Source organism: Cheilinus undulatus, linkage group 14, assembly GCF_018320785.1.
Source record: "Cheilinus undulatus linkage group 14, ASM1832078v1, whole genome shotgun sequence".
In the NCBI taxonomy this organism is placed as follows: Eukaryota; Metazoa; Chordata; class Actinopteri; order Labriformes; family Labridae; genus Cheilinus; species Cheilinus undulatus.
In genome coordinates, this window is record NC_054878.1 from 18,385,555 (window position 1) to 18,409,536 (window position 23,982).

At 39.0% G+C, this 23,982-nt stretch overlaps 1 protein-coding gene across 3 annotated transcripts in view; it reads left to right on the forward strand.

The window, feature by feature from the left end:
* LOC121521733 (1-phosphatidylinositol 4,5-bisphosphate phosphodiesterase beta-1) overlaps window positions 1–23,982 on the forward strand; it is a 226,430-nt gene that overhangs the window by 159,297 nt on the left and 43,151 nt on the right. For all 3 annotated transcript variants that reach the window (XR_005992885.1, XM_041805887.1, XM_041805888.1), the window contains exons 10-22: window positions 2,893–3,039; window positions 4,242–4,399; window positions 9,162–9,244; window positions 9,490–9,574; window positions 16,608–16,782; window positions 19,831–19,917; window positions 20,317–20,387; window positions 20,593–20,689; window positions 20,936–21,020; window positions 22,610–22,734; window positions 22,904–23,058; window positions 23,139–23,303; window positions 23,866–23,965. Coding sequence is in view for 2 of the 3 variants with exons in the window: in XM_041805887.1 (XP_041661821.1) it covers window positions 2,893–3,039; window positions 4,242–4,399; window positions 9,162–9,244; window positions 9,490–9,574; window positions 16,608–16,782; window positions 19,831–19,917; window positions 20,317–20,387; window positions 20,593–20,689; window positions 20,936–21,020; window positions 22,610–22,734; window positions 22,904–23,058; window positions 23,139–23,303; window positions 23,866–23,965 (1,533 nt within the window). In the remaining variant the exon portion in view is untranslated. The remainder of the gene's footprint in view (window positions 1–2,892; window positions 3,040–4,241; window positions 4,400–9,161; window positions 9,245–9,489; window positions 9,575–16,607; window positions 16,783–19,830; window positions 19,918–20,316; window positions 20,388–20,592; window positions 20,690–20,935; window positions 21,021–22,609; window positions 22,735–22,903; window positions 23,059–23,138; window positions 23,304–23,865; window positions 23,966–23,982) is intronic.

Here is a 23,982-nt window from a genome sequence, read left to right on the forward strand (position 1 = left end):
ATGTGGGATGTCAGAAAGCATATGGCAGGAGGATATTTGTGGGATTGATTGAAAATAAACTACTTAGCCATATTCACTGCAGCAAGAAAAGCCTGGTACAGCTGTGTGTCTCACTGATTTGCTTTTCTAAACATTACTTTTGCTGATTTTAATCCTGACAATGAAGGGTCTGAATCAACAACAGTGTACAAGCATATGAGCACATAGATGCCTGATCAGTGCCCCACCCCCATCCTGACCTCCCCCCATCTCTCCCTTCCCCCTTCAGGTCTAAACCTCAATTTCTTAGGTGTGAGTGCCTGATCTAGAAAATAAATAAATAAAATATAACATTTTTAAAATTAAATTAGATTACTTCAGTTAAAAGATAAGAATACAGCAAGCATACATTGATCTTAACCCTTACTGTCACATTGAGACAAAAACATGATTTAAAAAAAAAAAAACATCTTTTTAAATTCTTCTTTTTTGCCCTTTACTTTATAAATTACTCAATCATTTGATATGCATGATGCTGATTCATTAGTCCATCTCCTGTAACATACTGTAGGTGTTTTTTTCCACCTTCTAACGCATTGATATCCATTTTTTTGGCTGTAAAAAGGAATTTTCTTCTGAATTAGAGTGGCTTTTTTAATTGGCATTTATACAAGAATAGTCATCCAACAGTGACTCTTGGCCCTGTGGGAATAGTTGCACCTGTGACATTACATAAACCACAGTACATGTAGAGATCCAGAATTCAGAAGGGGGAAAGCTCAGAACGTGCGTGTCAGAGCATATCCTCCTGCTTTACATCTGTGGCATTATGAGGATAACCTAACATGCCAATTGGAGTATGTATACACTCACTGGCCACTTTATTAGGTACCCCTGTTCAATTGCTTGTTAACTCAAACCGCTAATCAGCCAGTCACATGGCAGCAACTCAGTGCATTTAGGCATGTAGACGTGATCAAACCGAGCATCAGAATGGGGAAGAAAGGGGATTTAAGTGATGTTGAACGTGGCATGGTTGTTGGTGTCAGACAGGCTGGTCTGAGTACTTCAGAAACTGCTGATCTACTGGGATTTTCTCGAGGGTTTACAGGGAATGGTTTAAAAAGGGAAAATATCCAGTGAGCCAGAGTTTTGCGGATGAATATGCCTTGTTGATGTCAGAAATCAGAGGAGCAGACTGGTTTGAGATGATAGAAACCCACAGTAACTCAAATAAACACTTGTTACAACCAAGGCCTGCAGACTACCATCTCTGAATGCAACACACATCAAACCTTGAAACAAATGGGCTACAGTAGCAGAAGACCACACCTGGAACAGGAAATGGAGGCTACCATTCACATGAACTCACAACAATAGACTATAGAAGATTGGAAAAATGTTGCCTGGTCAATTCCAGCTGCAACATTCAGATGGTAGGGTCAGAATTTGGCATAAACAACATGAAAGCAAGCACTTTGGCTACATCTAAGCTAATCGGTCCAAACGCTGCCATTGTATATACCATCTCACGGTTTTGATAAATAAATGTGGTCAAGTTCTGATGAAACTGCAGCTCTACCAGAGCTGTGTCCCAGCTAATCACTACATCTGCAACAGCCATTAATGCCAGCCTCCTACACAACTAAACCCCGCCCGTAGCTACTGCCTCATACTACACTACTCAAATGATGCTGATTTGTCAGGTCTGTTCTCAGACCTGGCACAGTGGTTTCAGATCAGAGTTTTGCAAGATGGATTTGCCATAAAATTTTCAAAATGAATGGCATTCACACGTACTGTGTTCATAAAATAATGGTAATAATACATTCTATTTATAATGCGCTTCTCATAAAACTCAAAGACACTGTACAAAGACGTTACAAGCCCAACATTTTGTATTTCCTGTCTGCACCAAACAGGAAGAGGTTGTTAAAAAGAATAGCTTTGTCAACTGAAAAATCCAAAATAGCTCTTTCAGCTCTCTTCTCCTTGGGTTTTTAGTTTAGGGTAAACAGCACTTGATCTCTCCAAGCATTTTTTTTTCATTGTACTCAAATTTTTTGACAGTCATTCCTTGATCTATAGAGTTTTTCAAAAATGCTTTGGGCTTTTGAAACTTTTGCACCTTGAGGGAAGTTGCCCACTCAGTTATAGAAGTCCCACCTGTGGGGCCCAACTTCACCATTACAAGGATGATGTACTAAACTCTGTGGCAGAGCATTTCCTGAATCAAAGTGCAGCTTTTAGTCTGTGTTACCTGTAGTCAATCATATTAGCTTACTATGGGTGCCATGATTGTTGAAAATCAGACTATATGAAAGCCATAGGGGAAAATTGCAGTGCATGAAAAAAATGTCAATTTAACTTGAGTCATACACAAACAATGTATTTCCACTTCTTTAAAACTATAACGTAATCAATTACAACAAATATTTTGAGTACTTTCTAACTTGTACAGTTTAACAGTGTACACATAAACACTGTAGTTTCTAAAAGTTTTAAAATAGTGTATTTTCATTGGCTTGAAATGTCTTCTGCATGTGTAGGAGACCAAAACCTCAAAGAAACCTCCATTTTTGAAAATACCTGCCTATTTGTGACACGCTAGGTCTTTTTTTACTTGCGTTTAACTCCCAGATCTTCCTTTCTACAAGTTGAGAAATTCATGACTTATAGAATATTAACCATCCCATGTTTGTCACACATAAATGTGTCCAATGGCAACTCTTTGATGTGCTTTTATAGATTTTAGACAGCAGTAAAGGTTTAAAAAAAAACCTTCATTCTGTTTTATTCTTTTTTTTGTCCTTTAGTTCTCTTTATTCATTTTAATCCTTGGGTAAAGAATATAAAAGTTTAGACTCTTGTCTTTCAAATGTGTAATTTGACAAACGTGTTGTGTTCATGCAGGTCAGATCTCAGTGGAAGGCTTTGCGAGGTATCTGAGCGGGGAGGAGAACAGCATCATCCCACCTGAGAAGCTGGACCAGAGCGAGGACATGACCTTTCCTCTCTCCCACTATTTCATCAACTCGTCACACAACACATACCTCACAGGTACGCCGCGCCAGATGCTATACCAGAGTCTGTTTGGAGTGTCAAGTCTGTCTGAAAACACTTGTTTTTCTCTGGATTGATCCTCATCCTCTTTTCTTCTACACATGAACACTTCACTCATTCATTCTGAATAATAATTTCAGTTTCACAGTGAATACACCCGGCTTTATACCTCGCAGGTCAGTCAATCAAAAGCACCAGTGCATTTAAGGCCTCGTCTCTCGCATTGCCTCTCGAGAGGTTATCCAATCAAGTTCTGACATGAGCCTCGATTCATTGATATTCATGAGTTAAATATTTCTTTAGACTGGTAGTCACAGTAACTGGCTCCTGGCAGAGCACAACCATGGCAGGCACAATACAGAGGCCATTTTGCTCTTCAATGGATATTAAAATTCATCTATTCAAATCTATTCTTGAGGGAACTGGAGAGCATTGAATCTTTAAAGTGGATCAAATTTCTCCAGCGGTGGAAAAAATGGAATTTCTGTAATATGCCGGCCTTGCAGCCTGTGAAATGAAGAAGTAAGAAAAACAAACAATCAGTTTGTGATTCCTTCCTCACAAGCACTGTTTCACTTAATGTACTTTTAAAGTGACACATAAGGATTAAACAGCAGGCAACTGAGGAAGTGAATGCATTTCTGTCCCAGCAGCACATATGCTGTACTTAAAAAGACAGATCAACACAGGATAATTAGACTGATGACAGCTTGAGCAACTAGTTTTAAGGTATTTCATCCCATTGATCCATGGTAAATTACAGCAATCACTTATGTGCTGTAACAACATATCAAGTAATCAAGTAAATAATGTTTCCCCTAAAGGTTTGGATAAGGACGCCGTTTAAAAGCAATAAAGAGTGAGAGCAAAAACTGGGAAAAGGTGGATATTAATGATGCCACCTGAAGTGAGAACACAAATCTGATTCTCACTTTGACACAGTTCCAACGGTGTTTCACAAAAGCATGCTGCTAATGTGAAGAGATAATTGCTCTGCTAATGGTGACAGGTTGATGAGACGTGCCCGCTTCAGATAACGGCGCTCATATTGTTTGTACCGCGTGCTATCAACTAATGCTGTAAATGGGCTCTTAAAAAATGGGAGGACATGGTTTTATAAGCATCCTGTTACTTTTGGGATCATTATGAAGTCACCTGAAGTGATATTCACATGCTTTTCTCTGTGTTGGTGCATGTAGCCGGCCAGCTGGCAGGAAACTCTTCGGTAGAGATGTACAAGCAGGTTCTCCTGGCGGGCTGCCGCTGCATTGAACTGGACTGCTGGAAGGGTCGCACCACAGAAGAGGAGCCTGTCATCACTCACGGCTTCACCATGACAACTGAAATCTCTTTCAAGGTAACACAAGGGGAGCAGAGGGATTACGATGTAGGGGAGGGGATGCGGAAAGAAGAGGTGGAGGAGCACAGGCAGAAACATCTTTGGGTTCAGATAATGTCTTTGTGTACAGACACAGAGGAGGTGGAGTTCACAGAAATTGTTTTCATAATGATTCCGTGGATAAAATAAGCTACTGATTCAATTTCAGATTGGCTCAAAGCCAGAGCAGTTTGTGCTTTAGTTTCTCCATGATTTTAAATGTAGCAGATTAAATGGATTTTCATGACTTTGATCCACATCTATTTGATTCTATTTAAGTGCAATACTACAGAACAGACCACCACTAATGTAAAGTGTTCCATGATTTTTATATCTGCAAGAAAAACCAACAGATATTTTAGGATTTAATTCAAAGGCTGTAAGATACTTATCAAACACTGTTGTGCCTAGCTGAGGTATCATCATCTAAACCTTGCATTTATTATGTACTTCAGACTGTAATGTACTTAAAGAGGCACTAAACCCCAGAACTTCAGCTGAGGTGCAATTACCCTGGAATTTCATGATCATAGAAAGGGCTGGCAGGGAGCGGGATTAAGATGCACCCACTCCCTCCTTCTCGTTGTCCCTTATCAGCCACAACATCATTCAGTCTATGCTGCTTTTCAGATTGGATTATGAGCTGTGCTGTCGTAACTCTTTAAGGTTAACTTACAGTGAGCAACCTGGGTCTAAAATGATGATGGCTATGTAAAAACACATCTTTGTATCTTATTGACTTTATTTTTACAAAACCATGGATTATTCACTACAGCACTTCCTTACCCACAATCCTAGATTGTCACAGAGATTTCTCTGATTGGTGGGGCCATGAATTTCAGCTGTTGGCTGCTACAAGTGAAGTTAACATTCATTCTGCTTTGTCTCTATATAGCCAGTTAACTATGTGATCAAGTGATGTATGCATGTGAATAAAAGGTAAATCCAAGTTTTGGGGGGCTGACACATTTTACAGGTTTTGCAAATAAAAAGTAGCTTTGCTGTGAAGCTTTTGCTTAGTGAAATACTGACACAGATTTGGTTAATATTAGCACTGTGAGCATCTCAAACAGTTTTAATTCAGCACTACAGTAACAAAAACTATATGCATTTTCTTAACTATACTATCACTTTCTTATCATACGATCTGCACAAAATGTGCACTTGACTGTTTTTCACCTAATGTAGCTGGTTAGAAATTGAAGATGCAATGGAGTCTTGCAATATATTGAAATTGTCTTGAAAAAGGTCTTTAAAAGTAATCAGTTTGATCAGATTTCCATTACCCTGCTTTCAGGAGCTTCGAGACAACATTGTAAACCTGGCAGCTTGTCATGTAAATGAGGTTACTGAAAACTTTGTGAATAGGAAACAATTTTCAGAAAAAACTCATGAGTCGGATCAGCTTCTATTTAGACTACAGTATTACAATATGGCCAATATTACTGGTGCCAGGTTGCAGCCATAATACTGGCAGCAGCTGTAATGAACATCTGCATCATCAAACACATGAACTCCTGCACCAAACAGATTCTTCACGCTTAAAAATAGGGCAAATTTAGAAAGAAGCTTAGCTTCCAGCAGCCTTAGTGCCTATGAATATTACTGTCATGATAATGTGTGTAGATCATCTGTTGTATTAACAGGGATTCTAATACAGAAACTCTTTAATGTTTCCATTCTTACTGATTTGACAACATCAATTATTAAAAGCAAGTCTGGTTTAATATAGATTTAAGAAACACCTTCAGAGCAGCTAAGCTGCCAGGAATAGAGAATGAAGAACAAGTGAGCGTGTTGTTTTATTAACGAAGTAATTTAATAGTTAATGTAACCCTGACTTGATTACTACAATTAAGAGGCTTAACTCCAATGCAAGACTAGTGAACAATCTCTGCAGAAAATCACCCATAAAGAGAGTACAGAATTAGGTGTCATTTCATGAAAACTTAAAGTTTAAAATGTTGGGGAATAAAAAGCTGACAAAACTTGACTGACAGTAAAATAAAGGAAGACTGCGGATGAGAGAAGTTGTCTTGGATGCTGGAGAGACAAAATGTGGGCTGATTGGTAAGGGACAGGGACGCTCTAAAAAGCTGTAAACGAATCACTGATGGGCACTTAACTGAAGTCTCAGAAGATGAAAAGACAAAGAGAACAGATGCATTTTGTAGAAGGAGGAGGGTGTGAGAATCTAAGAGCTCGGTAAGTGTTAGGTGAAAGAGTAATAGAGAGGTGGGTGGATTGATTGATGGAGGAAATTTAGCTCTAATGAGAGAAACAAAAGAAGAACAAGCTTAATGGAAATGAGCATGAGTGATATACAGAAGGAAAGGAGTTTCAAAGGAGAGGGTGTTCCAGTTGTAGGAATGGAGAGGGTTACAGAGTTACAGACAAAGATTTTCATTGAAGGAGATGGAGCATGGAGAAACGAAAGAATTACCTGAACTGACGTGGCTGGCAATGGTGTAATAGACTCAGACAATCAGCGGCTTAGAAATCCGATACCAGATGTTTAACTGTCCTTCCTGGACTGCTCTGTCATCTTTTTGCTCCAACTATCAGACATTTGTGGCACTCATTAAGTACATGTCAAGATTTTAGACTTTTACTAGATCTTCTGTGACATTATTCACCTCCAATCTGTAAGAAAGAACAGCCATGCAACACTGACAGAAAGGTAGAGTGTAATTTATTTTTTGTGCAGCTAAAAGACTATCTTCCCATCTTATCAGTCCTGCTTTTCCGTACGGTTATTGATTTCAACAGGTTCCTGCATGTTCTCCAGGGAGACTATCAGGCAATCTAGGAAATGTAGGCAATACTAACACAGTGAAAGGATGTTCTTTTGGCTGCTTTATGAGCTCAGGAGTGTTTGAAAAAGCTTTCTTTTCTTGTGACTTGACTGTACATTTACAAAAACAGAACAGTGGCTTATATTGTTTCGGATGTGCATTGCATTACTCACTTACTGTATTGGGACAAATATAATACAACCCTGTTTTTATTTTTACTCCATTTTCAAGCCTTTTTTAAAAAACTTTTTGAAAAACAAATCTCTTTTTTTGACAAAATGTGATAACAAACTGAAAAGATACATGGGTTGTGCCCAATCACATACTTGTTCCACATTACCTATTCTCTATAGTGAGCTGTGTATGGTGGACTATGATGCACTCATTATTAACAGCAAGTGTGGCACATTGGCACAATAAAATAATTTTGGACACCACTATAGCTGTCGATACTGGCTGTATTAGTGTTTGGTAGATTATTTCATTGTTGTAACAATACTTCTTGGCAATAAATTGGAACGCTTGTTTATTTTCCTTTTAAGTGATGCCACATTTGTAAGGAACATGCATTTTTGGGATGAGCAGCAGAGCTGAGTATGTGGGTTGGAAAAATGTTCCAAATCTTCTCTGCCAATGCCAAACAGCTTATTCTACCATTGACTCCTGTTTGGTGTTTAATGATTGAAGTCTGAAAAAAAGACATATTGGCAATTTAACAATTTATTAATTTAACAAACAGAAGTCTCAGTAGCTTGTGGAAGAACCATACACAACCACAACAGCCTGGCACCTCCTCCTTATGCTGATCATCAGCCTGGTCACACATGCTGTGGGATGGTATCCCATTCTTCAACCAGCATTTGTCACAAGTCAGTCAGTGTGGTTGTGCTGGTCACTCTGGTCAGGACTGATGGCAGGCCATTCCATCCTCTACATTCCCAAATTCTGGAGGTAGTCTCTTATAAATCCCGCTCTGTGGGGGCAAGTCATCTTGGAGGATATAGAGTTCGGTCCCAGACTACAGTGATATGGGATTGCATCTGATTGCAGAATCTCATCTCTGTTCTCTCTGCATTGAGATTGCCTCCAGTGATGACAACCAGACACCCAATTGTCTAAGAGTAATTGACAGAACAAATGTGGCCCCATTAAAATGGGAAATAAACAAGCTTTTCAATGGTATAAGATTTACTGTATTGCCAAGAAGCATTGTTACAGCAGAGAAATAATCTACCAAACACTAATTTACTCACTTTTTGTGTTAGGTTTATATTATTTAAGAGTAGTCTTTTTTAAATTAGTATAGACATTTTAGTACAGAAATTGTACATACCATAGCTTAAAAGCAATAATATATAACTTCCCCTTCTTTAAGGTTCAAAGTCAATCTTATATTAAAAAGTCTTTCCACAGAGAGCTCCAGTTGCCTGCTTTTTGTTTTATGTAACTTTGAAAGAGGACCATGATTCTCTTGCAAGAAGTGCCTGTGGCTTAAGATTACATATTAGCCCTCAGCTAAAATGAAGCCCATTTTAGATGGCAGTCTTCTACAGATAAAACAATATTTTTTAAATTGGCATCATAACTTCTCCTCGGTTGTTAGTTAACTTGACCTCCTTTGGGCCTACTCTGTTCTGGGTGATAGCCATGGATCCCCCTGGCTTCACCCTCAGGCTCTGCGGTTTTCAGTGTCAGCTGGCCTTGGTCACAAGTTGTATAATCACTCTTCAAAGAAGCAGCTTCATCTGTTGTCAGCATATATTGGCATTTACAAGTCCTGGCTGTAAATGTAAGAGAACCATGTTTTTATCATAGCTGTGTTTCATGGGGAAAAACCCTTCGTCTTGCATTTGGACCAACAGTAATGATAATAATATTCTCGCCTATTCAGCTGAAAATGCAAAGATTGACTGTGGATTGTCTTTATTTTGTATCTGTGTTTTCAGGAGGTGATCGAGGCGATAGCAGAGTGTGCCTTTAAGACCTCGCCATTCCCTGTCATCCTGTCCTTCGAGAACCATGTGGACTCGTAAGTCTGCAGATCCTTCCAAGTCAAAGTACACAGCTTCATTGACGAGTGTATTGATCAACATTGATAAATCCTTGTCTGATGTGTAGTTTTTCCTCAAGCTGTGTAAACATCCACATACTCTTCTTATTGTTTGTTTTGCCTTTAAATAGCTCTTTTCCCTGTATGTATTGATATTCAAAGGAGACACCATGACAATCTGTTTTTTTGTTGTTTCTTTTTTGTGTTTGTGTGACGCCATGCAGACCAAAACAGCAGGCTAAGATGGCAGAGTACTGCCGGTCAATATTTGGAGACGCATTACTGACAGAACCTCTGGAGAAATATCCTGTGAGTACATAAGGATGCTCAACACTCACACTTGTGCAGTCGCTCTCTCTCTAACACACATACACAAATACAGCATGGCCAGCAGCAAGGGACTGGGCAGATATTATCGCACAGATGGGTGCACCAAGGAAGTGTCCTTGAATACTGCTGCCCAGCATGACACTCAAACGGATACATGTGCATTCATGAGGCAGAAAGCTGTGTTTAAATGCTCACTCACATATACTGTGCTGTAAAAAAGTATTTGCCCCCTCCCCTTTTTGGTGCACATTTGTCACACTTAGATGTTTCAGATCATCCAAAAAATTTTGATATTAGACAAAGATAACCCAAGTGATTTCAAAATGTAGTTTTTAAGTGAACATTTCAACAAAAGAACACAATGCTAACAGTCAAACATGGTGGTGGTAGTGTGATGGTCTGGGGCTGCTTTGCTGCCTCAGGACCTGGGCCACTTGCTGTAATTGATGGAACTATGAATTCTGCGGTCTACCAGAAAATCCTGAAGGAGAATGTCTGGTCATGGATTCATGACCTCAGACTCAAGCACACTTGGGTTATGCAGCAGGACAGTGATCCAAAACACACCAGAAAGTCCACCTCTGAATGGCTTAAACAAACCAAAATTAAGGTTTTGGAGTGGCTTAGACAAAGCCTGTGCTTAGATCTGGTTGAGATGCTGTGGCATGACCTTAAACATGCCATTCATGCTGGAAAACCCTCCAACTGGCTGAATTAGAACAAATCTGCAGAGAAGAGTTGGTCAAAATTCCTCCACAGTGATGTGAAAGATTCATTGTGATTTATTGACGAATTCAACGTATGTCTATAAAATCAGTAGAATTGGTGCTAACATCCTGGCTAATAGTTTTAACTCATTTTAAAGCTGAAAAGTGTGTCAAACTGTCATTGTGCTCTGATGATATTATCTATTCATGCTACTTTATAAACTGTTTCAACACTTTTCCCACCCATTTTTTTGGCACTTCTTGTTGCCACTTTAAACCCAGTTTTGCCACTTATTGCCCATTTCTGGAGCTTTTTTGCCCATGTTTGCTGCTTTTAAACCCTTTGTTTTCACTCTCTGTCCATTTTTGCCAATTCTGTATGCCCTCTTGAATCAGTTTTTGATGCATTTTCCTCATTATTGCCACTTTCAATCCACAAGTGCCGTTTTCGCTATTTTTTTTACCAACTTTAACCCTTTTTTGCAACTGTTCCTCTATTTTTGCCATTTCTTATTCATTTTTGCCCCTTTTCAACCATTTTGCCACTTTAGTGCATTCATGCCACTTCTTGTTGCCACTTTTCACCCAGTTTTGCCACTCACTGCCCATTTCTGCCACTTTCTGCTACTAGGGTTGTCAGGATTTATCACATTAATCACGATTAACTTTGAGCCACAGTTAACGCTTTCAATTTCTTTAATGTCTCATTTCACTTAAAAAATACTTTACAGCTCAATGGACAAGTCAAAACTCATCTAGGCCTTGTGATTTCAAATGTTTAACTTTTTTATGTCTGCTTGTTTGCTTTTCTATCCATAAGAATATCTTTCTTCTGTGGTTAAGTTTGTGTCAGATCTTCAATATATTTATAAAAGCAAGTCTGTATCCAAACAGGAAGTCAATTACTCATAGTTGAACAGTGGAAATATTCAAAAGGCACATTAACGATTTTAAATGCAAAATAGTGGAATTTTCAAATGAGATTAATGGGGTTTGATTAGTTGCAATTAACAACGGAAGTCCAGAGATTAATTTGTATTTTAAATATTTCAACAGCCCTAATTTTTACCAATTTTGCCATTTGTTAGTGCCCATTCTAATCCTTTTTTTGCTGTTTTTTCCCCATTATTGCCACTTTTTTTTGCCACGTTTAATCTTTTCACCTTTTTGTTACCTCTGTCAACCCATTTTTGAAACTGTCATCCATTTTTTCCTATTTTAAATCAATTTTAGACCCACTTTTGCTACATTTTTTATCCTTACAACCCATTTTTGCCTTTTCTTGCAATTTTCTCTTTACAGTATTAATGCCTTTATATTGAAGTTGACTAACTTTCTTCTTTGTTTTCTGTCACTCTGACACTTGTACACATCAGTCTGACATTCCTTTCCTATTGGTTTATTTCAATGTGCCCATCCACATTATTAATATTACCAATAAAAAGGCTATTTGTTTTAAGAAAAGAGGTTTATGGGCGTGCAGATGGTTGAGTGGTTTAAGGTGCGCACCATGTACGTGGGCATCCCAGGTTCTAATCCGGCCTGTGGTCCTTTACCGCATGTCTCTCCCTACTCTCTTCCTTGTTTCTGAGTCTATCCACTGTCCTCCTCTAATAAAGGCATGGAAAGCCCCAAAAACAAATCTTAAAAAGAAAAGAGGTTTACATTTTTAAGAAGGCAATATTCTACAACAGCAGAAATAAATAAATTTTTGCTTTTTTGGTTTGATAAGAGTGGTTGTTATTCTGGTTTAAAATAAAATGTGCTTATCACAGATTGACTTTACAGTGGACCATGATGTTGCAGACCTCCAGGGGCCCCCAGTTTGGGAAGACCTTCATCCCCCTTTATGGCTGCCCGTGCCAAGGGTGGAACAACCAGTTAGGCTAGCTTCAGGGTGTAATGACTTTTACAGATAGGTTTGGACGTTTTTTTCCCTTTATAAATGAAGTGATAAGTTAAAAATGCATTTTGTATTAACTCAGATTATCTTTGTCTAATATTAAAGTTTGTTTGATGATCTGAAACATTTAGCGACAAATATGCAACAGAAAAAAGAACTCTGGAAGGAGGCAAATATTTTTTCACAGCGCTTTGTTTTTTTTTTTTAGCTTCCTCAGCCATTTCTCTGCGTTTGTGTCCCATTTTCCTCTCTGCCTCTCCATCTGTCATCCACACAGCAACATATCGACATGCCCCCTAGCACCTGGCAAAATGTGTTGTCACACTTTTCCCTCTTTCTGTCACTCCTAGGCACGCTCCTAAACGTCCTGAACACTTAATCTCTCTCTCCTCGTATTTTTATTCTCATTTCCAGTCACAGGCTCTTACATACCTGTAGCAATTTATTCCAAGGAAGCCAACTTTTAATGATTCATCCCGCAGTCATGTTTTATTCCCCTGCATCACCTCTCTGCTATGGTGGGAGAGGCAGGGTGAGATTAAACAGACGTGTTCTTACGCCGTAATCTAAACTCAGCTTTTTCTTGGCAAGCCCTTTATCTGTCTTTCCTCTGTTGCTATGGCCACCAGTCAAAAGCTTGCATTGTCTCTTTGTGCCCAAACTCTCTCTATTTTTTCCTCTTCTTTCTTTCTTTCCCAAAGGCGTCTTTGTGTGTAATGACGTGAGGTAAATGTAGACACTTGCCACGCAATCTCTCACACGCACACTCTTAAACTGTCTGAGGCACACATGAAAACACACATCATATAACACAACCCTGCACACACATGTGCTTCAACAAGGAGCACTTACTCTTTGGGTGTTATTCACCAGGGAAGTATTATCCCTGTTGGTAACTCTCCCAGCAGCCTCCTGACTCTGGTTTGACATTGAAGCATTATCAAAGAGAAAAGCAGAGGAGGAAAGGGAGAGATAGGAGGAAACAGACACCAAGGGAGAAGCAAGAAGGAGAAAAGTGCTCTTGAGGAATCACATTTCTATCACTGAGCGTGTGGGAAAGGTGAGAGCAATGACAGCCACTCCCACCAGGCGCTGACAGCCATGTTTACAGTAAATCGTATGGGATATCAGCTCTGCCAGTCAATAGAGTAAAGGGCAGGGAGGGTGATAGAGGAAGATGGGGGTCATGCTGAGCTGAAAGTGACTGTAAAGTGGATTAAAGAAATTCAAGCTCCTCCAGTATCTCCACTTGACAAGTCATGTTCAACAGGTGTGATGATGTTTTACCATTATTTTTCTTTTCAATTACAGTATGCTCTCTCCAAATGATCAGCCCAAATTACTCCAAAATTGGTTTGGCCTTGAACATGTTTTTTGTTTGTTATGAAGCTCCAATCAGTGCATTCATTAGGCTGATGAGAGCTGTATTGCCAAAACATTTTCATTATATTAAAAAAGAGAAATATTTTTAAAAATCAGGCTGATTTCTTGCAATTTGTTCAGTCTTGCTGGGGCTTAGTTTTAAGCCTTGGACAGTGTGAAACTGGCAAAAGAAGATGAGCTCACAGGCAGTGTAATGAAGGCAGAGGGAAAAGCATTAGCTGCTGGAGTTAGTGCAGCTGGTAGAATAATAACAGTCCAAATTTTTAAGATACATTTTTAATGTGATGGGTTGTTATTTTAGTGAGGTGTTTACTTGTCAATAGTGAGTGTATCACTCACAGCAGATGCAAGTCAACACCTTTGCTTTATTGAGAAACCAACCAGAGATTACTATGAGCCCGACAGCCACACACCTGCACCAGCAGGTAACTCAGTTTGATCCTTTGTGTAATCTGGTTCATGTAAGTATCCCTTTGACTCTACACACTGTAAACCCTATCCAGACTCACCAAAATTAAGTTAACCTTACTTGATAGTCAAGTAAATGTACTTATTACTAGGTTTTATCGAGTGATGTTTGATTGCAGAGGATAGTGAACCATTAACTGTTGTTGCAAGTAAAATCAACTTCAAGTAAACAGGTAACATGTAAGGGCTGGGCTGCACTGTCGAATAGGTGGCGGTACCCGGGGTTAAGCAACACTCAAACAAACAGAAAGAGAAGAAATGTATCAGTCTGAGCACATGAAAACAGAAGTGAGATGACATGATAAGATATGCTAAAAATCTAAGCTAAATATTTTTAGTCTTTTTAACTAAATTGTTTGACAATTGGCAGAGTTTACCCACAATGCCTTTGGGCATTAGAGACTTTTGCAACATAAGTGAAGTTACCAACTCAGTAAGTGATGTCAAGTCTGTAGTGCTCCTTATCCACCTGTTATGTATGGGGTGTTAAGCCTGGCATACACTGTGGGATTTTGTAATACATAAATAGATATAGATATATATATAAATATATATTCACTTTTTTACTTGCATTACCTCAAATATTTCCCACAGTCTCCAGTACCTTACCTTTTTGATTTTTATGGTTGTAATGTTTCCAGCTATTAGATGTGCATCTAAATTTTTCATGCCATGACAGAAATGTTTATTTTTTACCACAGGAACCCTTAAATACTGTTACACAAGGAAGTGTGAACTGCTGCCTTTTTGTTGCTGTATCTCATTCATGATTTGTGCTGCTTATTCATGATGGACCACACATTTTCTCTGCCATCAGCATCCCAGAATGCTTTGTGAGTAGCTCACAGCACAAACCAGATTGGCTACTTTTAACAGCTTTTCTCCCTCATTATGTAGAATTCATCCATGAAACAGAAAGAGGGTTTTACTGTTTTGTAAGCACACTTTATGGAGTGCAACTTTTCTTATTAAACAGTCCTCAATTTAAAATGATCGGTAAGCAGCGGAGATGTCTGCTCATGGCAAAATCTCAATCACAAGTAAATGATTTGGATTCACAACTACATTGCAGCAAAAGAGCAGAAATAATGTTTGCAAAATACACTGAAGCATCAGAAAAAGGAAACCAATTTAATGGCATGATAAAAACAGCTGCATTAGTGTATTTGTACATTGAATGTTGAAGTGTGAAAAATTGGACCACTTGTAAATCTGCTTGTTTGCAACATACAGTATATACAAAAAATCCACATTTTCCTTCAAGAGGGAAATGCATGAAAACCTGATCTAGTATGTATACATGCAGTATGCCTGAGGGAGCTTAGCTACTCTGCACCACTGGTTAGCAGTCAGAGCTTGGAAGTGATGAGAAGCAGATTACACATAAGATCTATATAGGCTTGTTTTTTTAGCCATTTTCTACTGCTGCCTGTCCTGTTTGATCCTCCTTTTAACTCCCTTTATAACAATCAAGCAGAGAGAAAGAGTTCGGGGATTTGGGGAGAAAAGCTTAATTGAATCCATCCCGTTAAATTGGACTTTCATCAAACAGGTTTAGTGCTGTGCGTTTCAGTGCAGTCAAGATTACCTTCCTCGTCCTTTGTTGAACTGCATCCATTTAAGTGAAAGTATTAAAGCCAAGAGAAACAGGACACTCTAATCTTTATTTTATCATTTCCCAACAATAATGACACAATAGTGGTGTAGATGGACATGTCATAGCTCGGAAATCAGGCTGTTTGTTTGAATATCTTGGCTCGAGTTTGGTGTATGAATCACCGTTTTCTTTTTCTTCAAAGAAGCCAAGATCAGTGCAAAGCCTTTAAAGTTGTGATGTGTTTACAGCTGATAAGTTGTAAATTTAGTGGTTGTGAGCATACTTGTGTGTTTATTCAATATCACTGCTCACTTTTTCTGATGCATTATTAATATTCCTAAACATTGGGAATCCAAAAGCAGTGTACCCCATAAATAAATTAGAGATCTGCCTACTTCAAGCAGCTCCTTTGAGAGGCTGAATGTTTGTGTTTAACACTCACTCACTCCCCAGGAAGCTGCTTTTTAATGTTTAAAGTGTAAACTTTTGAGTGGTTACATCAACAGAGTTTGTAATGCTCAGTCAGTGCCTATCCTCTTGGACACTAACAAGCTCAATTCAGCCGACTCGCCCAGAGAGAATTGTGAGATAAAGTGCCATGAATTTGCATTTTAAATCAGATACTCCAGTAAACACATTTATTTTTCCCCTGTTATTGGCTCATTTATCTCCAAACAGATGTAAAATATGGCTGTAATGGAGCAATCTTCAGCCAAAGAGCTTCTCTTTGAAACTTGATAAGACAATTTTCCTTTGAAACCATTTTCAGAGAGCTCACCACAGACATAAATCCAACATTACTGAGTCTACCAGCAGATAAACAATCACACAGCAGAGCAATACTTTCTTCTGACTCATGAACCTCCTCTTTGCCTTGCTTCTGTTTGTTTTCCAGACTTTATTATAACTTTTTATCTCTTCTCCGTGTTTTTTCGTTCTCCTCTCGTTTTCCAGCTGGAGTCAGGTGTTCCTCTGCCCAGCCCGATGGAGCTGATGGGGAAGATTTTAGTTAAAAACAAGAAGAAACACCACAAAAAAGACGGAAGCACCAAGAAGAAACTGTCAGAACAGGTTTCCAACACCTACAGCGACTCTTCCAGCGTGTGTGAGCCCTCCTCCCCAAGCGCAGGTACGGCTGTTCCTGTAGGCACAGACACATTCACACATCCTACAAACAGAGCCATCAAGTCACACCTGGACTGCTGAGTTATTACGTTTCAATGCAAAACAGCCTGGCAGCCAGGGTCCATCTGTAATATGGACCGGCATCTCCGTGCTATCCAGAAGCTGAACCAGTGGAGCGTAACACTGCTATTGTTTATCATTCATCATTTTCATGGCCCTCTCCATCAGCTGAAGGTATTACTGGCTGTTACACACTATATGTGTGTCAGGCAGACACACTGCCAGTCACTGGGGTGTCCTAAATGCAGGCCAGTAGTGGCCTTCAGCTTGCAGTTGTGTATGTGTGACAGATTATAAGTGTCTGGTGAACGTTTATACCACTCAATTTATGTATTTTTATGATTCCACAGCTGCTCCCTCATTTTAGTTTCCCCTTTTCAGACATAAATGCAGGAGTTGGCTGCTGCATGTGTGTTCTTACGTGTGTTTGTGCGTAGATTCACATTTTAGTACCCCTCCTTTCACAGCATTTATCAAAGTTTTTATTCCCAGATGCTAACATAGTATATCACTAACATGTAAACAGTTATAAAACTTGTAATCCATCATTTTTAGTTCTCTTGGAGTTAGAGCAGCAAGCTCCATACATACATTACCACACACTGCCCCCTGCTGGAAAAAATAAGCAGCACAAGTGAGTGAATAAGCACAGGACACTACCATGATTTGGTACCAGATTTAGGCAAGAGAATAAATACTTGGACTAAAAGTAAAGACTAATCGTGAGGACTTTTTATGGACTAAAACTAGACTAAAACTTAAAAGGATATTTTTGACTAAAATGTGACTAAAACTAAAATGCATTTCATTTAAAGACTAATACTAAGACTAAAATTGAAAATAGCTGGCAAAATTAACACTGGGTCAGACTGTAAACTGCTTTAAAATCAGAATTAAAGAGTGTTATGAATATCCTAAAATTGTACCATGTTGTGCTTTCTTTCTTGAACCTAAAAGCATGCTGTTCTACTTTTTAGATTTAACTGCTATGCAAAACTTGTGCACAACTACTTTTAGGTCTCTTAGGTAGACAAATCAGACCTTCCATTCAGCTACCTCATGGATAGGCATTGTTATGGTATTGTTAATGTAATGGGTTAGAAATTGAAGATGTTATAGTCTTGAAGATGCATGACATGGGTCAGACAGCCACTAAAAACTAATATCAATCATCCATCTGTCCATTTTTCCATTGTCTACACTGCATAAATACAAAACACACACAGAGACACTCAAAATAAGATCATACCAATCCATACACAAACACATAAAAACAAGGCAAGGTAAAATGCATGAGTATAGATATTAAATATAAAAAACTGTAAAACAGTATTGCACAGTCTATATTGCACAGATCATGTTTGGTAATAAAAGTCCTTAGGCCAGTTGACTGAGAGAGATTGAGAGAGTGGAAGGCCATTGGAAAGAAACTGATCATAGGTTTTATGGTTTAATTGACCTATATCACCTCCCTGAGGGCAATAGGGCACATAGGTGATAGCCAGGGTTAGAGGTGTCCATGTTTATGTTTATCACCCTGGGTCTGCTCAGGGTTGCAGAGGCTGGTGTCTATCCCAGCTGTCATTTGGACATGAAGCTGGGTGCACCCTGGACTGGACACCAGTCAATCACAGGGCTTACAAACAACAAGGCATGCCCACACTCTTATCAATGAGCAATTTAGACTCAACAATTAAACTAACACGCATGTCTTTGGACTGTGGGAGGAAGCCAGAGTCACAGGAGGGGACTTACACATGCACAGGGAAAACATGCAAACTCCACACAGAAAGGTCCTGTCCAACAGGGACCAGATTAGAACCAGGGACCTTCTTGCTGTAGGATGACAGTACTTACCACTGCACCAGTGGGCAGCCCTCAGTCAATAAATCAATCTTTATTTGTATAGAGACGATTCATAATCAATATATCTCAAGATAGAGGGCAGGTCTAGACTGTGTTCTTTGTTATATTTTTTATTTTTATTTTATTTTATTTAACCTTTATTTAACCAGGAAAAAAACATCATTGGGATATTATTTATGAAGATCCATCATTAATCCACCATGAGCACAGCACTCAGCAACATTTAGCAAAATTACACTGGCAAGAAAAACTTCCTCTTACCAGGTGGAAACCGTGAGCAGAGCCAGACTCGATGAGCAGCCATCTGCTCAAAATGTGTTTGGGCTGTAAAGGGATGAAAGCACATTCATAAAGACACCAGAGAAGCAACAGTCAATAAAATGAAATAAAATAGATTAGTGGTTGTCCTGCCCAACAATCCATCTTCAAATAATTTTCTCAGATATGGCGATAAAATCAGTAAAAATTGTATCAATATGCAAAGAAGTAAGAGTAATAGCCAATCATATAGAAGAAAGGAAACTATTTTCTGCAGATCTGTCCATCATGTCTTGCAGGAGTGGTGTTGGTTTAGCTCAGCTGGCAGAGCAAGGACCCATATACAGAGGTTACAACCTCCAATGCACTAATCACTAGTTAAAATCCTGACCATGGCTGTGTCTGGTGTACGTCTTTCCCCATTCTCATTGCCCGTATTTCTCCAGCTATAATGTCCAATAAAGGCAAAAAGCATGAATAACTGTCCAAAAGAAAAAAAGCTCTAAAAAGCCACAGTCATCTTAGGTTTTTTATGGCCAAGCCTTCATGTCCTGAAAGCCAAAACTGAGGGTGAAAGACATAAAAATTTAGCTAATGGCTACCTTTTATATATCTTGAGAACAGACATTTTTATCAGTTGTCGTATAGCAGCTGGGATATAAAACAGTTTACCCATAGTATAATATAGTTATGAAGCCTAGAATACACAGCCAACCAGCTGTTAGTTTTATTATAATGTTGATATATTGTTCTCTACTGCATAATAGCAGATTAAAACCATTAAATGAAACTTTATTGTATTGTAAAGCAGTATAAACTTGAATTAAATGTTATAGTTGTGTCTGATTAATTTGTTTTTCCCACACAGGTTCAACCAAAGAGGAGATGGCAGACTCCTCGCAGCCATCTGAAGGCGCCGAGCTCAGCCTGAGGCCGCAGGGCAGAAAGTCTATCGGTGAGTCATTCACAGTACATGACCTCTGATTCTGAGAGAAATCATTAGCTTTGCTCCCATCAGGCTGGCTGTAAAAGCTGGAGGTCAGTTTGACCATTACACCGCTAAAATTCATTTCCTCAGTCAGTGTGACCCCAAATTCAGTGTGAAATCTGTCGTATCTCTCATTATCGTCGGCTCAAATTAGATATCATTGAGATTCATTTTCTGAATTTATGAGCTCTGAGGGTTTGGTGCTGTCAGTGTGGCTTTCTTTGCTGCTGCTTTTAATACAAAAGAGACAACCGATTCTCATTAAAGATGTGTGAAAAGATTATCCTTTGAACCACTGTTTAAACCAGATATTTAGTATAAATTGTTGGTGTTTATGTTTAAACATATTTGTCACCTTTGTTTCAGGTGAAGTGGAAGCAGAAAGTGAGGATGAAGATGATGATGATGATGACTGTAAAAAAGGCTCCATGGATGAGGTTTGTGTCTGGAAATTCACATTCAGCAGTCAAATGAGCACCGGACTTAATGAAGAGTGGAGAGATTGGAAATGCTAGCATTTTATATGATGATGCTGCCCTCTAGTGTACATGTTGTTTCCAAGAATTAAAGCAAAGCCTTTGAAAAAAGTCTTCATGTGCATTATATTAACAAATTTACTCGTCTTTGTTTTTTTTCACATAGGGTACAGCAGGCAGTGAAGCATTTGCCACAGAGGAAATGTCCAACTTGGTCATCTACATCCAGCCAGTCAAGTTCAACAGCTTTGAGGGTTCCAAAAGTACGTATAAAACAATTCATGAATTACCTGCCATTTTAACAATACTTTTGACTCAGAAAGATGCTCATTTTGATATATTTCCATGCAAATTAACAACACTACTTAGACAGTGCTTAGTGAAACCCTCTTTGTATTCAAAATGGAGCCATAAAAGCATGTTTGCAAAGGAATGAAAAACACTGTCTTTAAACTTTCCATTGACTTTTGGCTGAGCTTTGATGGAATTATCATGAACTCTGCCCACAGAGATCAATCGCAGCTACCAAATGTCATCCTTCGTGGAGACCAAGGCTTTGGAGCAGCTGACCAAATCGCCTGTTGAGTTTGTGGAGTATCTTTTGTGGTTTTACTCAAGTGTGCTGTTTGCAACAATACAGTGGCATCTCAGAAAATTAGAGTAGCATGAAAAAGTTCATTTTTTTCCTGTGATTTAATTCAAGAAGTGAAAGATGCATCTCATAGAATGTGACTATATCAAGGCCTTTTTTGTGTTAATCTTGATGATTATGGCATGATACAGCTCATAAAAATCAAAAACTCCACCATCTCAAAATATTAGTGTCATAAAAACATCAGTCCAAAAATGATTTATGATGCAGAAATGTTGACCTTCTGGAAGGTTATGCTGAATAATGCACTCAGTACTTGGTTGCTGCCTCTCTTGCATGAATTACTGCATTATCTACAGTATGTGAGGGACCACTTGGACCACTGGGCAACAGTCCAGTTCTTTCTCTCTTTAGCCCAGGTGAGATGCTTATGATGCTTATGCTTATGCTCTTATGCTTATAAGTTTAGTCCTGTTGCTTGTGCTCCTTTTCTTACCACACTTTTCTCTTCCAGTCAACTTTGCATGAATATGCTTTAATACAGCCTCTGAGAACAGCCTGGCTGCTCAGCAGTGGCCTTGTGTGGCTTAACCTCCTTGTGGAGGTTGTCAGTGAGCATCCTCTGGACAATAATGAAGTCAGTAGTCTTCCCCATGATTGTGGTTGTGTGTACTGAACCAGAGAAACAGAATAAAGACCCAAGAAATTCTTTGCAAATTGGACTTTTTGACTATAATTTAATATTTTGGGGACAGAGGATTTTCATGAGCTGTGAAAAAAAAAAAAAAAAAAACATTAGTTTGTAGTAAGGACCAGAGATCATTTGTTTGCAGGTCACATGTCTTACATCTTTGGTCCCAATTCAAATCCTAGGTAAAGACAGACACATCCGGAGTCAAGTCTCACATAACTACTGGAAACTCCTAATTCAAGTCCCAAGTAAAGAAAGACACATCCCCAGCCAAGTATCAGGTAAAGAGGGACAAGTACCAGGCCAAGTCCCAAATAAAGACAGGCATGTCCTGAACCACATCCAAAATCTTAAGCCTTTAATTTCAAGTCCTAAACAATCAGTAGCCCTCTTCACTAGATAAGGCAACTTAACTTAAGTTTTCCTGAATTTTGCCCTTAACTTTTATGTTATAATCTCTGGCCCCAACAATGTAACTAGCAAGCATGTAAGGTCACTCAAGCTAACTATTAAGCAAACATGATCTAAATAATTACCTTAAAACAAATCCTAGTTTTAACTAGTAAGTTCCAAGTGACACTACATAAGGTTTAGTTGAGTGAGTTCAAGAGATTGATTTATGGTGGGGGTGTTCAATAAAATACACACTCTTAAATCTTATGTACTGTCCAAGCCACAAGACTCAAGTCCAAGAGAAGTCATCGATGTTAACATCCTAGTCAAGCTGTAACTTTACTATGATGTTGTCAAGTCCTGTCCAAAATCATGAAATTTGAGACTTGAGTCTAACTCTAACTGAAGTCATGTGACTCAAGTCTACACCTTTGATAGAAGCCGCACTTGTACCAGTTGTGCTATAATGCAGGCCTTGGAGATTTTTCCTTAACCAGCTCTGTTCAGATACAACAAGCTGCAGCTGAGCAGGATCTACCCTAAGGGAACTAGAGTGGATTCATCCAACTATAACCCACAGCTCTTCTGGAACGCTGGCTGTCAGCTTGTGGCGCTCAACTTTCAAACCATCGGTAAAGGAGAAGACTGAAAATAAATATCTTTGTAATTTGTGTCAACCTTTTTTCAGTTGTTTCTAAGATCTTTAATCTTCTGATACCAGTTAGATATGTATGCATTTTAAAGTTTCTGCTGTTTTGACTTACCAGTGTTAACTTTTGCACGTTTGTTCCCTCTGCGTAGATTTGTCAATGCAGTTGAACCTGGGCATGTATGAGTACAACGGGAAATGTGGCTTCAGACTCAAACCAGAGTTTATGAGACGGCCAGACAAACACTTTGATCCTTTCACAGAGAGCACAGTGGACGGGATTGTTGCCAATACACTGTCTGTGAAGGTGAGCTATTATATCAGATGATCTGTATTATCTCGAAAGCTTTCCTCTTTCTTTTGACACTTCTCCTCTCCTTCCCTCAGATCATCTCAGGCCAGTTCCTGTCAGATAAGAAAGTCGGCACATATGTGGAGATCGATATGTTTGGCTTACCTGTAGACACAAAGAGGAAAGCATTCAAGACTAAGACATCTCAAGGCAACGCCATCAACCCAGTCTGGGAGGAAGAGGCCATTGTCTTCAAGAAGGTCAGATTATGTGCATACACATTATGGTTTTAAATAATTCATTTAACATTGAAAGACATAGAGGTTTGAATAACATGCAGGTGTACAGGCACATAGATCAATATGGAGTACATCTCATGCTTACATCACAACAGCTGTGCACACATTGTCAGTATAAGTGAAAATGTCTTATTGTGTGCCAGAATAGGAATGCCATCTCTGAAGAGAGTCTTTCAAGTAACATGCTGATGGTCATGGTTGAATGTAGCAGTAGAAGCAGTGATTTACATTGTTCTCACATCCCTTCACAAATAATGATACAAAAAACAAAGGGACAATACTGATCCAGCTGTACAAGTGCAATTACCACCAGTATGTGGTTGTTGAAGTTGTTTATGCTAAAGGCTATTTTGTCACTGTAAGGCAGTTTGTGTTCTACTGATGGAAGCACATATTGAAAATGACAGATTTAGAGGTAGTGAACAGCTTGAACACTTCACAAAGTTTAGTGTTTAAAGTACGGAGTTTCCTTTGTTGGTGCTATTTTTATGTACTAATGATCAAACTTTCTCCTTCCCCTCAGGTTGTCTTGCCCACCCTTGCCTCATTAAGGATAGCTGTGTTTGAAGAAGGAGGGAAGTTTATCGGCCACCGCATCATTCCTGTGTCAGCCATCCGTCCAGGTGACAAAGCCTTGTGT